The sequence below is a fragment of the Oreochromis aureus genome, linkage group 18 (genome assembly GCF_013358895.1).
Source record: "Oreochromis aureus strain Israel breed Guangdong linkage group 18, ZZ_aureus, whole genome shotgun sequence".
Lineage (NCBI taxonomy): Eukaryota > Metazoa > Chordata > Actinopteri > Cichliformes > Cichlidae > Oreochromis > Oreochromis aureus.
In genome coordinates this window covers 31,689,567-31,704,518 of record NC_052959.1, presented here as the reverse complement: position 1 = coordinate 31,704,518, position 14,952 = coordinate 31,689,567, and the positions used below count along the sequence as shown (strand labels likewise).

Here is a 14,952-nt window from a genome sequence, read left to right as displayed (position 1 = left end):
TTTATCAAGTAGTTTCCAAGTAAATGTAATTACCTACTTTTAATCCCAGCGTAGGCCTTTACTTCAATCTGGTCGAGTCATTTATTAAGGAAGTGTAAATAACAATAATAATAATAATAACAACAACAACAATGATGATAATAATAATAATCAGTCCAGTGCCCTGAAGTGTTCGTGTGTCCAAACAACTTTTTCGTCCTTTAAAAGTGGAAAACTTTTAATGTTCAGGTAAACAGTCAAACACACACATACATGCATACACGCAGCCCTGCGCGGCTCCTTCAGCCCATCGGGGATCGATGTTGAAAGCGTCACATTACCACTAATGCAATCAGCAGTTTACCACCAGGACTAATTATAGAGCAGACTCGAGGCCTGCAGGGATGCAGAGTCCTTGAAGCTGCAGATGCTGTCTGCAGCAAAACCGCCAGCATCCACACACATCAGCAGCCTGAAATACCACCTCCGTCTCCTCCTCCTCCTCCACCAGCACCAGCTACTGCTCCAAAGCATAATGAGTCCGTCTGGGGGGAGATTGTTTCTTGGCCCACAGACTCGTTTCTCATCCTACTTGTCTCAGCAGCCAAGTGGGTTTTTAGGAGAGAAACGATCTGCAGTAAACAGCAGCTGGTTACCTGCCAGAGCAGCTGCTCGAGGAGAAGAAAAGGCGAGGGCACCCAAAGTCCAACTTTCCCAAAATAGAAACAGTCAAGACTCCACACACGCAGACACACACACACAGAGTCTGAAATCACGTATCGCTGATTCAAGATTAAAGGGGTTAAAAGTGAGGACAGAGAGTAAGAAGGACAAGAAAAAAACCACTGCAGCAGATCACAGAAACCTGGATGTGTTTTTAATAAAAAGACTGTCTGTGATTCATTTTAGTTGACTTCATCTTTAATGCAGCAGATAAAAGATGAGAGTCACAGAGAGTGAAAGAAAAAAAAAAAAAAAGCTAAAATTGCTGAATTTTAAGATGACAAGCTTGAATGTCGAGAGGTGTGACTCACTCCACCTACAGCCAGCAGAAAACAAAACTCCTGTCACATCCCTGAGAATCAAACTTTAGGACTTCTTCTGTGACGAATGAGACGGGTTTTCAAACTCAGAAACAAGTTTTCACAGCAGAAAACTTGAATCCATCTTCTACTGCTTCTCTGCATCTGGGCAGCAGACCAAGCAGAGAGACCCAGACTCTGCTCTCTCTGGCCAGCTCTTCTGGGGGGGCACAGAAGCTTCTCCAGTCCAGCTGGGAGACATAATCACTCCAGCATGTCGTGGGTGCCCTGGGCATCCTGAACCACCTCACCCAGCTCCTATCAACGTGGAGGAGCAGCAGCTCAATTCTGAGTCCTTCACGAGTGATGGAGCTCCTCGCCCTGTCTCTAAGGAGGAGCCCAGACATCCTTCAGAGGAACTCATTTCTGCAGCTCGTACCCATGAGCTCTTTCTTTCTATCACTATGCACAGCTCGCAACCACAGGTGAGGGCAGGAATCACTCTCTACACCACCACAGACCACCCCAACCTGTCTGTCACCGTCTGCAAGAGGAAAAGAAATCCCTGAAATTGTCAGAAGTTCACGTGTGACTTCTGCTGCCTTCTAGTAGATGTCATCAATCCATGAAGTCCAGAAGCACCACAGCTTCTCTCCAAATGCTCAAACAGACAAACAGACAAACAAACAAACAGCTCCATAATGCTATCATAACAAACACTTGGACAGGCTTCATCTTCATCTGGCACGGTTGTCTTACACTGGATGCCATCTCATGCATTATGCATGCATTATGTGCTATATGAGAACTGTTTTTATGTTTACACACGTTTTATTATTTACTTGAATGCACCGCAAAAGTTCAATGACAATAAAGGCTTTCTGATGCCGACAGCAGCTGTGTCATTTCCACAAATCAAACTTTGTGGACTGGACACAGAAAATACCGTGAGGGGGGAAAACAACAGGAAAAAAGCATCCGGATTCATTTCTGTTAAAGGGACCCATTTGCCAAATTTCCTCTGAGACTGCCCGACTGATGCTTCCTCTCTGCAACACACTTCCACAAAAATCCAGGAATATTCCAGGAATCTAATGAAGTGGACATCAGGGATTCAGCTGCTTGTGCATGTAGGTGAATGTTTAGGATTAAGCAGAGGTCAGTCAATCTGAAAATTAAGTTCAATTCCTCCTTAATAAATGGTCATTTTGAAACCAAGCTGACATTAAAACTGCACCAGTAGTTACACAGCTGCTGCAGAGAGCAGCGATTTACATACAGGAGGAAATACATTCATGCAATAAAGTATTCAGTCATGGTGATCTGAACTTACAGAAACTGACAATGAAGTTTGACCAGTGTTCAGCCAGGTTAGAGGTGATAGACTCAGGCTGGCCTCAGGTTACAAACAAGTCTGATCTTCATAAATAAAGTGCAGCTTATTCACCTGGATGATCAAATAATGTTTGCAGCAGAGCAGGAGGGACAGCTCAGAGAAGGAACGCCTTCTAACTCCTGCCATCTCCTACAATTTATTCCTGTTTACAGCCCTGCTCACATCATCGGCCGCTTTTCATCACATCAGAGGGTTAAACTCCACCTGGCCTCACAGGTCTGACCGCACCTTACACGCACTGGCAGCAGGAGTGACTCACAACAGCATTGAGAGGAAAAGCTTTAGATCAGAAATGATACTCAGCTATGAGTTTATATCAGCATTATCACAGTTACTGCACGGCTCGAGGCAGCGCTTGATAGATTTAGCCCACGTCTCATCCTTATTTCCTTTTACGGCGCAGAAGCGGTTACACCCAACAGACAGGACGATGGTGAAAAGAGAAGGACACAGTTTCCATTTTGAGATTTTAAAATGACTTGGATATTTTATTTGCGTGGCTTATCCTCCATCGAGCACCTTGTTTTGATGTTTTCTGCTTTTCTTGCACCACATAAAAGTTTTTTTCTGTATTGCATTTTTTATGTTTATTTGACAAAACACAAAAGCAGACAATGGATGTACAAGTTACCACCCAAGTTTTTCAGTGGACACTCCCTACTGACGAGGACAATGATTCACTCTGAACCATGTGATGACATATCAGGCCCTTCCTTGTTAGATGTTGTCAGTAATGTTTTTCTGGAGTCGTAATTTCCAAATATTCTCTTATCAAAACTTTTTTCTTCCTCGAGACCAATCTTGCTGAGCTGAGGAGATCTCGGCTGGAGCTGAACTAAACAGCGAGTGAGTTTGACCTTTTAGGGATGGACAGAAGAGCTGCACTGTCGTAATATTCTCCATTTTCACTGAAACTTAAATCATAACTGGGAGTTTTAAACAGTTAAACGAATTAGGGCCTTTGTATGTCAAAAGTAACAATCTGCAGCTTCTCAAAAGAAAAAAAAAACTTATTTTTTTGCTTCTAAACTGATTTGAAGACATGTGTTACACTCTATAGGTGAAACGTGTAACAATCTGAACTAAAAAAAAAGATTCTCTACTTTGAGAAGCATTTTAAGGATGAAAACCATCAATTAATCGAGTATTGATCCGTCATTTTGCGGGGACTACAGGTGACACCTTAAAAATCCCACACTGAAACAGTGACCGTGAACACACCACAGCACTTTTTTTAGACAGCCATTTACCGTTGTTACAATTAGCCCAACACTTAAACGCAACACTCACACACCGGACTGTAGGGATATCTGTCAAACATGTCAACACACACACTCACACTTATTGACACACAGCTTACCGGCTGGCATTTCGGTGCCGATGTACCGCAGTCCCCGTGTGTGTGTGTGTGATCGTGTGCCGAGCACCGACAGATCCGGGCTCAGTTAGTTAGCCTCCATGTAGCTCCTTCCCCGGCTGCTTTCTCTTTACCTGTAACGGCAGAAATCACCTGACTGTGGCTTCATACGACACCTTCAACAGAGACAACAGAGAGGCCGGGAGGCTCGTTAATGGGCTAAACAGGAACAGCGGTGTAAACACGGACCGTCCGGGAGGAATTAGCCCTGGAGAGGCTAATGTCTGCGGTCCAAACGGCTGCGGAGGGTTTACGGAGCGGAGACAGGCGGGAGGGGGGAGGTTAGGGGGAGAGAGTTGAGACGGTAACCGGTGGACATACCTGTGAGGAACCAGCAGCAGGAGGGCTCGTCAACTCCTACACATTACTACAGTGCTTCCTGCTTTACGGTGACAGATAAACACGGAAGTGTGTGTGTAGGAGCCAAAAACCGCCCCCGCTCTACATATGCTGCCTGCTCACCGGGACGGTGCTAATTATAGCCGCCTACGGGACCCCGGAGCTCACCGCGCAGGGTCAGCGATGAGTTTTTAGCCATAATGGAGTTCAGTCATGTTACTATGAGCTCATTATGAGATAAATCACCTCAGCGCATGACCAGGCTGGGTTTAAGTATGAGGGTCCAAAACGAGCACACACACACACTGACTGAATATTTACATGATTATTTACATTTCAGCCTTTTAAAAAAGCTATGAGAAAGCACATGGGGACAGTGGGAAAGAAAAACTCCCTTTCAACAGGAAGAAACCCCCAGCAGAACCAGGCGGGGGGGGGGCAGCCATCTGCTGTGACCAGTTGGAGGTGAGGGGGGGAGACGGGACAAATACACACTGTGAAAGAGAGCAGATGCAGAGGTGAATAAACACAAAGACGCAAGTCAAGATGTAAAATAGTCACAAAAACATATTTTATTTCTTTATGATCATGGAGATGAATCGTCATGACTTTTGTGAGTCAGCATGATTTTAAAATGAGTCCATCAGATGGAGAGCTCAGGTGGAGGCAAAGTTAGGGAGGCGAGGTGGGATGGCTTGGACGTGTGCTGATAGTGGATATACCGGACAAAGCATGTTGAAGATGGAGCTGTCAGGCAGGAGGAAAAGAGGAAGAACACGAGAGAAGATTCACAGGAGTAGTGAAGGAGGACATGCAGGGGGTTGGTGTGACCGAGGGGGGTGCTGGGATAGTGTGAGATGGAGCCAGAATAGTAGAAAGAAGAAGAAGAGGGAAGCATGCTTTGTGTCTGCAGCAGAAATGTTGTCAAGGGTCTTCGAGAAGGGTTGCATCACCCCGACAAGCAAGAAAAAATGGAAATCACTGTATTTAACCCCCCGATTATATTAAAACAGAGCAGCATGGCAGCTGTTGGCAGCAGCATCTCCTGCACCACAGACATCTACACCTGCACATGCAGGAGTGGATCCTGCTCTGCTCAGCCAGCAAACACACTGTCTTACAAAAAAAGTAAACACGAAAATCTGAGTCAACAAACACGAGTTTATACATTTCTTGCTGTAATTATTTTACTAACTGCCATGAGACTTTCGCTGTGGCTCACCTGACCAAACATGCCTGTTAATCACAATCTGTATATAAAAGATGGACATGGCCGTGATGTCGCGCATCACTTTTGGAAACCACTATTAGCATTTTGGCTGCTGTCATAGCTATAAGCTATAAGTGTTGGACCCTATTTAGATTTGGGCAGAGTGTTTATCAGCTAAATTATAAACTATACAGGTCTGCACACACACACACCCGCGTACACACACACACACACACACACACGCATAGCTTCCTGTTTCAGACCTGTCAATCAAAGTGACCACGCCCCTAACTTTAAGCCTTACCATTACTGTCAGTAGAGACCTAAAGTGGTTTTTGTTTTTTTACTTTTGTAGCAGGTTGTAAACATTTTTATTTCTGCTGTAAAGTTGGGAATCTATAAGGACTAGGTTGGAGGCAGCCCCTAGTGGACATTAGAGGAAGTGCAGTGTTTGTCATGTCCATGCTGGCTTCATTTTACAGCTCTGATGGTTTTGCTATCAGTGCATATCTACTCTTATGAATGCTGTGTTGATGTATCACTCTTGTTCCTACTATCCTTTCCCAGCTAATATTTCGATGATGAACATTTTTTCCTGATGTTTTCATTAAAAATAGCTTTGAAGTGACAGCTGTGTCAGTGTCAGAGACATCAGCTCATCATCTGCTGGAAATTCTTTTAAAACGTCATCTCTATGATGCAACTCAGCTAATTGACAATGAAGACACTGAGCAGACTGCATCATAGAGTTTATAATAATAAAAGTAGTGGCTGTAACAGCTGAGGCACATTCACTAATATTTCCAGTCCCATATTAACCTGAAAATCTTTCACTTTAACCTCTATAAGTGTGTAAAAGAACGCTTTTCTAACAGCAGAGACTAGCTGACCAGATTCATCCCAGAAAACAAAGCCATTGGACGTCTGGCATTTGGTGGGAGGGGTCTATATTTCAGTTTTTCCTTTAATTTGTCACATGTTAAAAAGATAAGAGAATAAATAATGATCTGCAGATGGTAATTATCTGAACCCTGCTAAAAACACACAATCCTTCAGAGCTGATGTGTAAATGTGTGTGAAAGTGTGCCGGTTGTGCTTTTTAAGCTCTTAAGGACATTTGCTGCACTGTCCAATAGACTTAAGGGTGATTAAGAGCTTTGGCCCCACAGATGGCACGCTGAGCGTCTGTTAAAGTCAACTGCAGCCGGCAGCACCCTCCCTCCGCCCGACGCAAAATACACGAAAACACATTTTTTTCTGTGTGTCTGTAATTACTCTAATGCAGGAGATGCCTGCGTGTCACATCTGGACAGAGTGACAGAGGTGGGTCGGCTTATAAATAAAGCTGGGGGGGCGTGTTGTGATTACTGAGCAAACATCAACAGATTTATCCGTCAGTCAGCAACGTTTCGCTGTCAGGACAGAAACACAGACGGTTATTTAACCAGGAAGGTGTTTCACTCAGCCTGATGTGTTTACGTGTGTGAAGGGGGCGGGGCTTCACACACAGACAGCTCTGTCTAGTTTTTAAACCAATGGGATGTCAGAGAGGGAGTGAAAAACCATCCATCTGTTGCTGTGGGAAGTTTAATCTTTACATACCTGCCGACATTCCCGTCTCTCACATCCTGTGAAGTAATCTCCTTTTATTATGAACCAGCATCATCCTGTGTTTGTTTACACTCAGAGTGAAACACATCAAAACAGATACAGGTGGTGATACCAAAGCTACTGTTATGTGCACCTTTGATAAAAATCAGGACCGTATTAACTGATTCGAGCTTCCCAGATCAATCGCTCATGCATAACGTTGTAAAAACTCCTGATGTTCCCGCTTTCATTTTAAATCCAGAGACGTTGATGTGTGTGTGTGTGTGTGTGTGTGTGTGTGTGTGACAGTGCATGCAGGAATGAATGTAAGGCTGGGAGTTTGTATGTGTAGACTCGTAAATGTGCCCACATTTTCCACTCGATATAACACCACCGGGCACAATCTTACCAAAATGTGTCTGTGGAAACGTAACTGTTGATTAAATATATTGATTGCAATCTGTTTGTGCCATTAAACATTTCAGCTATGAATGCTTGTTAATTATAACATTTCTAACACATCAGGCCGGTTTGCCGCCACTGAGCCGCTGAAAACAGCCAATTTTAAAAGCCAGGAAGCAGCTGGGGAAACACTTATCGTCACCCCCCTCTGAAAAGTAAATGGTGATTATTTTGTGCTATCAGAAACAAATCCTACTTTAATATAGCAGATGCTGTGTGACTGAGAAATGAACACATCCTGCTCTGCATCGTATCGCTGCACATTTTGGAGTTTGAAAGTCGAGTCACTCCACTCATCTCGATTCTGCTGAGGCGCTGAGACCATAAGTGGCCTGTTCACCGCTGTCTCATCTTCTTCCTGCTCAGGAGGCGGCGGCGGCGTGCAGCACAATATTGACAAGTGTAATCAGCGAGCCGGTGAGGTCAATGAAACGTTAAAACAGTCGCAGTTTTCTCATTACCTCCGAGATGGCTGCTGATTGTCGGGCTGCTCTGGGATGTTTTTGTGCTTCGAGTCAGAACCGGTTTCCTGATTGGCTGTTTCTGCTGCTCTCTGAAACAACTTCTGGGTAAAATTAAAGATCATGTCAGCACCAACAGGACAGAAACAGACAGGAGCAACGTCTCAAGGTGGGTAATTTTTAAAGAGAGGTCCTGGGGGAGCTGTGACAGAATCTGGAGATGGTAACTTAGGATCAGCTTTCAGTAACCGGGTGATCGCAGAGGTCACCCGGTGGTCACTGAATCACTCACAGAGGGAGAAAATAACTGCAGTCAGCCTGAGCCAGTCTGTGCTGACGAGTGCAACCTGTCTGCAACACGTCTCTTTGCAGTAGGGCGCTGGTGTTATGACCCAGGCCTTTGGGTTTGGAGAAGCGGTTTTTGTTTCTTGGTTCTGTCTTTAATGTTTTGGTTTACTTGTGCTTGTGAATTTTTTGGATCCCTGTGCTAGTTCCCTATCATTTTATGTCTATAGTTTGGTTATTAATGACTTTAAGTTTATTAGTTCCCTTCCTGTTCCCTTCTTTTGTTCTCTCCTATGTCTCCATGGTTGCTTACCTTTCTGTTTTTGTGTCCCGTCATCATGTCTGCTGCTTCCTGTTTTATTTTGATGTCTGTTCTTTCTTGTGTCTACTTCCTCTGTCTCGTGCTCTGTGATTGGTCCCAGCTGTGCCCCCACCTGCTGCCTCTCCCCTCGTTATCCTGTGTATATACATGGTCTCTGTCTTATCTGGCTCTTTGCTCGTCCCTCCTCGTGCCTGCAGTAGATTCCTGGCTTCTGTTTATCTGTTCCAGGCTTATGTTACATTTACTTTGTGAGTGCTCATAAATAAAGCTGCTTTTAAGTTTTCATCGTGTTTTCCGAGTCCTGCATCTTGGGTCTACTCTGCCTGCCACACAGCTGGTTTCCAGCTGGTTGTATTCCTGCATCATGCATCTCGTTTTGTAGTTATATCTCCTTTAACTACGCCACTATTGGTGGAGGGGTTCCTGTTTCAGATATATGAGTTTCTGGTTGGGTCATTAAAAATGTGAATTTCTGTGTTTTTAGTTAATCATTGAATTGAATCACTATCAGACTACATGTAGTTTATTTGCAAGCTGATAACAGATTGAGTCCGTCTCTTTGCTGCTTCATCACCACCTTCGTGCACCGAAGCAGCCCTGACTGCAAACGGTCGCACACCCGGTCCCCGTCTTTGAAGCAACCATTTCAGGGACAGCAGGATCACAAGTTCATTACACACAGTAATTCTGGTCTCCAACCAGCTTCCTTTAGAGCGACTGTAGCACTAGAGTGCTTATCTGACACCGAAGTCCAGTCCAGTAACTCAAAGTAGCAGAAACGATGCCACGCATAATGCTGCTGCCATTGTTATGATGTTAATTATTCAATTCAATTCAGTTTTATTTATATAGCAACAGTCACCTCAAGGTGCTTTATATTGTAAGGTAGACCCCACAATAATACATACAGAGAAAAAGCCAACAAATATTGGGTTGGTGTATCTGGATCTGCCTTGGATCGGTTCTCCTCATATTTGTCTGAACGATGCGTTTCTTTGGCGGTTTCTAAGTACATGTCATGTTCCACTTCCCTTTCCTATGGTGTGCCACAGGGTTCTTTATTGAGCCCCTTATTGTTTCTAATATATCTGCTTCCTCTTCAGCATATTTTGAGCCCTGGTGAAGACATTTGCTATCGCTGCTATGCAGATGGCATTCAGTTATACATTTACTTTAAGGCCCAAAATGTTTCTAAGCAGCAGATTCTGAATAAGTGCTTAGACTCCATTAAAGGTTTGATAGCTGACAACTTTCTCCAAGTTAATGGAGGAAAAACCGAAGTCCTTGTATGCGCTCCTGACAGAGTTGTATCTATGATGATGAAAGCTCTTGGTCCTCTTTCGACATTTGTTAAATCAGGAACCGCGGTGTAACTTTTAACTCTGCTTTCACTTTGGATGAAGAAAGTTTGAAATCCCCGTCAGTGTAAAGGTTAAAAACATTTTGGGCCATTTATACGAGATTACAGGAGATCTTATCCTTTGTAAGTAGCATGAAATGTGCAGTGTTTTACAAACCTACCTCCTACAAGCCTGGAAATGTGATGAAAGTTCACTCGAGTTAAAGAAAATCAAACGCCTCCTTCCTTCTTCTGTAAAAGAGATATTTGACTCCATGGGCAGCAATTCACTCTTATTAAAACACTTTGTACGTCAATACCTGGAGACAACACTCAGAGACAAAACATTAATTTTAATGTTAAACTGTGAGAGAAGATTTTTTATTTTAAAGCACGCACGCATAAGATGCAATCACTCTGCCCTGGACTTTATACCTTTTTTATCTTTCTACACACACGCGCGCACAAACACGCACACTTTCACACAATCCTCTCTGCGGCGTCCAGAGGTGGAAGTGAAAAGTGCTGCGAAAGCCTCGGTTTGCACTTCAAAGAGCTGTGTGGGCGGATGGTGGATTCCCGCGGCGAGCTGCAGCAGTCATGAAAGGAGCATTTCTGGAGTTAAAGCTTCTCTGAAACGTCCTCTGCTGTCTGACAAACATCTGCTCAGCTCTGAAGGCTGTTCGACAACAAGCATGGAGGAGGAAGAGGAGGAGGAGGAGGCGGGCTGGTGTAGGGTGGGGTGCGGGGTTCAATCACCTCATATAAAGAGTCCAAATGTCTTGTAACCTTTGCATGTTCACACAGAGAGCAGAGCCAGCCTCCCTCCTGGTGATTACACATATTTTTCTCAGTGTGCTGTTTAACTGCTGAACTTCCATCTGCTGCTGTTTTAAGCTCTCCACCAGGCCAGCATCCAACGTAGCTGGAAATGCAAAAAGCTCACTCATTTTAGGACTATCTCAGGTTTGCCTCCACCTTGGAGAGTGAATATTTGGAAGAACTATAAACACTGATTTCCACTGGTACACTGTGTAATTAAACTGAAGCACAAGTCAACAAAACAGACGTGAATCCTGCACGGCGAAACTCAGTTACAGCAGCCTCAACTTCAGACGCCGTCGTCCAGCAGTCTGCAACGCTGTCCAGTCAAACTGACGTAAACGCACATTCCTACTAACTTTAAATGTTTACATCATGCATGTTTGAGCGAGGAGTTGGAAAATCTAGTCTGTATTGTTCCTTTGGTTGCTAGTAACCCAGCAAATATTGTTCTAAGACTGATTTTATCTCTGCTTTTCTTATTTTTAGTACGAAGGATAAACTAAACTACTCTTGTACCCAAACTTTACTTTGTTTGAAAGTCCAAGAAAGATATCCAGGTGAAAGGTAGCTCACCAGGACTAGAGCCTGAGAAAAAAAAGCAATTTAATGTCCACGTCTCACTGGTGCCTAAACAGTACTGGGAGCTGTTTCTGTTCTTTGAAGCATATTTCTGTTACAGGGTAAGAAGTGATCCGTCATGAAGAAGAACAAGGACATTTCTATCGAAACATTTGGACAACGCTGTGTGATCTCAGACTGTTCCTGGAAACCATTCTTAGAGGTTTTCTCAGTTGTTTACAAGAAAAAATGAAAGAAAGGTTGGACAAACCTGAGCATTCATCATGAAATATTATTCAGCCCATAACGAGCTGCACAATAGGCAGTAATCACAGCAATTTGAGGCAGGAAATTATAGTTTGAGGGCACTGGAGAAAATTTTTTCCTTTAAACTGTTTTCATTTTAAAAGTCAAACGTTGAGTCGTGTGTTATCAGTTTGGGTAAACAGACCCAAATTTTAATATAAGACAATCTCCGGCCGGGTTTTCCCAGAGTTAGGGCTTCGATAACTCCCCACAGGACACACGGACAGCGTGGATGTTCTTTGTTCTTCCTCTGTCGTTGACGCGTTCTCACCTTCAGGCTCTGAAGCATCCCTGTTGGTTTGAAAGGCTCGGCTATATCTAGACTCGACTTGGAAAACCAGTGGATCAACTCTGTGAATGATGTGACGTGATTTCATCGTTTTAGGGAGTGCAGCTGCTCGTACACAAAGCAGACAGTGGGTGTGAAGAGCAGAGGAGGGCCGGGCAGGTTAAAACAGAGCGCAGCATCTCTCAGGATATTTGATGACAGACTGTGAGGCAGATTACACTCATCTATTATCTCCGTATGAATGATTCTGCAAATTGTTTCCTGCCTGCTGAGTTTATTTTGCATGACTAATAAGCAAAACATTTACACTACCACTGCAACAAATTAATCTTTTCATTACTAATATGGTTTATGAGATCTCTGTAAATAGTAACTGGATTCCAAAGTGAAGATGTGAGACGTTCTCGTCAATCGTTTAAGAAGCTCAAAGACTAAATCTACCAGTTTCGTCCTACTTCTACCTGAAAAATATCTGAAACAAGGAAATAATGAAAATTGTTGCTGTTTTTAATATTTAACTTCACATGAGAATCCCCAAATCTTCATTATCTCTAAAAATCAACAGTTAAATGTTAAACGTGAAGCAATTTTCACATTAAATGGTAATAAAGCGCCAGCATGAACAGATTGTACCTCAGCTAAAAAAAGAGTTTTTTTGATTGTCTCTTTGCTGCCTAAATCTTCCTCCTCAGTGGCAGCACTCATGCTGAAGCCGTTAGAGTGTCATCGAGACAGAAGGCAAGATTTCCAGCTCAGGGGATATATTACATGTAAGATTCATAACCCTGATGGCATAAACAGACCCTATTTATGGACTTTCAGACAATCAAACCAGGAAAGCGAGCAAAAGGAAAAGAAACAGGTTTGTGCTCATTTCATCTGAGTCACCTGTTAAATCATCAGGACTAGTCTTTATTGTGTAACAGAGACAGGACTGATTGTGCCGCAGCCACAAAAAGCTTTACATTCAGTTGTCAAAGCACGATTTAGTAAATGAAAATGTAAAATTAAAATTAATTTGGTCGTTACATGTAAGATTTACATTTCCAGTTCTTAAAGTTGACCTTTGAAAATATTCTCACCTTCCTCCAAGGTTATTATCGTTAACGAAAACTAACGAAATAACGAAAACTAGAAGTGAAAAAACATTTTCGTTAACGGAAATACAAATAAAAACAAAAAAAGGAAAACTAAAACTGTAATGAGTGTTCACAAAACTAACTAAAATTAACTGAATTTATAGCAAAAATGTGTTTAGTTTTCGTTGATGTGTGCGTGTCATACAATAGTCAAGGGTGAAAAAGAAGTTTAGTTTCAGGTTTTTTTTTGCTGTGTCTCATTATGCCAGCAGGTGGCAGTACGTTAGTCGAGTCGTCTGTGTTGGTGCTCCGTCCACGCGCAGAATCATGTCAGGAAAAGTCTGGAGAAAGCGCCAGAGTCCAATTTGGGATTACTTTGAATATGACTGTGTTTTGGATAAAGCAAGTGTCTTGTAGTGGAAAGAGACAAATTATGAGGGACATTTCTAAAGGGAAAAAAATCCCACAAACCTTAAAGTGCACTTGAAAAGCTCACACAAGAAGGCTAACCTAGCTTACCTTGAGAAGGTAAGGGAGCACACTCAGCCCTCATCCCCAGAAAAGAGAAGCTAACACCAGGCAAGGCAGCGTGATGCATCCCGAGACAACAGGACTGGGATATCTACATAACTGTGTGAGTCAATTGCCTTCAAAAGGTTTATCAATTCACTTGAACCAAAATTACGAACACCCGGTGCTGCAAGAGTTAATAGTCTCATTGCGGCCAAGATATACATTTTATAGTTGCCTGGTATCAACGGTTGTTCATCTGCCCTAATTTATTTATTTATTTAAAGAACCCATAGGTGGGAATGTGAGTTGTCTGTCTCTGCGTGTTAGCCCTGCGACAGACAGGCGACCTGTCCAGGGTGCAGGGTATGGTAGCAGGAATAGCAACATACCCAAGGATAAGCAGAAGAGAATGACTGATATGATGAAACTGGGATTTTGTTACACTTTATTGCAAACACAACCTAAACTATAACGGAAACTAATCAAAACTAAACTGAAACTAAGGATTTTCAAAAAAATAAAAACTAAACTAAACTAGCAAACAATTGGTAAAAAACTAATTAAAACTAATATAAAATTGAAAATCTGAAGTCAAAACTAAATAAAAATAAAAACTAATGAAAATTGCAAAACTATTAAAACCCTGCCTTCCTCTCCTTCCCTCTCTCCTTCATACATCTGATGCCTCGTACTTTGTGTGTTGATAAACACTTTTGAATTTAGTGTTTTTATGAGAAGCCTTACAATTGCATAATTTTGTGTATTTGTTCTGTTACAGAAGCAGGCATTCTTACCTTTGTTTAATATTTTAATCAAACTTTAAATTTAATTTCAACACGAAAACAAAACACAGCAAAAAAATCCACAGAACAGAAACAGACCCAAACTCAGCAGCCAAGCTGTCACGGTCGGACGATCCTTTCCGGACGACCTTGCTTGTGTTTATTTTTTTGTGTGTGTTTGCTTCTCCCTCTCTCTCCCCAGTCCTTGGGGCTGTTTACGGAAGTGCGCGCCATGGGAAAGGCGTGACCTGGCGACTGTCGTCATTGGGAGTCCCTCCTCGCTGTTGCCGGCCCACCTGCAGCTGATTACCTGATCAGCTGTTGGTAATCATCCCCCTGGCTAGACAGAGGTATTTAACATGGACTCGCGGCGACAGTCGACGTGGGATTATTACTCCTCACTGGTATAGTCTGTGCGAGAAGTGTGATCTTGGTATCCGGCTAGCGTGTGGCTAATTGTCGATTTTCCTTCTTCCTCCAGGAGAGTCAAGCAGAGAAGCGAGTTGGGGAGCACACACACTAACGGAGTTGCAGTACAGAACGCACTGGGAGCAAGGGACGAGCACGATTGGAAAATTGCACTTTTGAGTGAATCATTGGACTTACCTGTCTGTTTCACTGTAAATAAACGCACTGTTTTGCTGTGAAGAAGAACCGCGCCTGGGTCCCTCTTTTCCGTGACAGAATAATCCCACCACCATGGACCCAGCGGATTCTGCTTCACGCCAGCTGTCTCTCCAAGCGGAGGTTTTGGAGCGACACGAAGAAATGCTGAAGC

General features: G+C 43.1%; 1 protein-coding gene and 1 long non-coding RNA gene across 3 annotated transcripts in view; one reads left to right on the top strand and one right to left on the bottom strand.

Annotated features, from left to right (window-relative positions):
• Window positions 1-4,311, bottom strand: part of efr3a (EFR3 homolog A (S. cerevisiae)) — a 113,769-nt gene extending 109,458 nt beyond the window's left edge. Inside the window, exons 1-2 of one of the 2 annotated variants that reach the window (XM_031735200.2) lie at window positions 4,136-4,311; window positions 3,758-3,888 (exon numbers count right to left, since the gene is read on the bottom strand). In XM_031735200.2, the coding sequence (XP_031591060.1) occupies window positions 3,758-3,767 (10 nt within the window). In that variant the 5' untranslated portion in view covers window positions 3,768-3,888; window positions 4,136-4,311. The other variant, XM_039602009.1, reaches the window with a different exon arrangement.
• A 3,707-nt stretch (window positions 4,312-8,018) lies between these two features.
• LOC120434287 lies at window positions 8,019-14,734 on the top strand. Its single transcript, XR_005609039.1, has 3 exons — window positions 8,019-8,045; window positions 14,377-14,578; window positions 14,656-14,734. It is a non-coding gene; the product is annotated as an uncharacterized LOC120434287 (long non-coding RNA).
• Window positions 14,735-14,952: the final 218 nt, after the last annotated feature.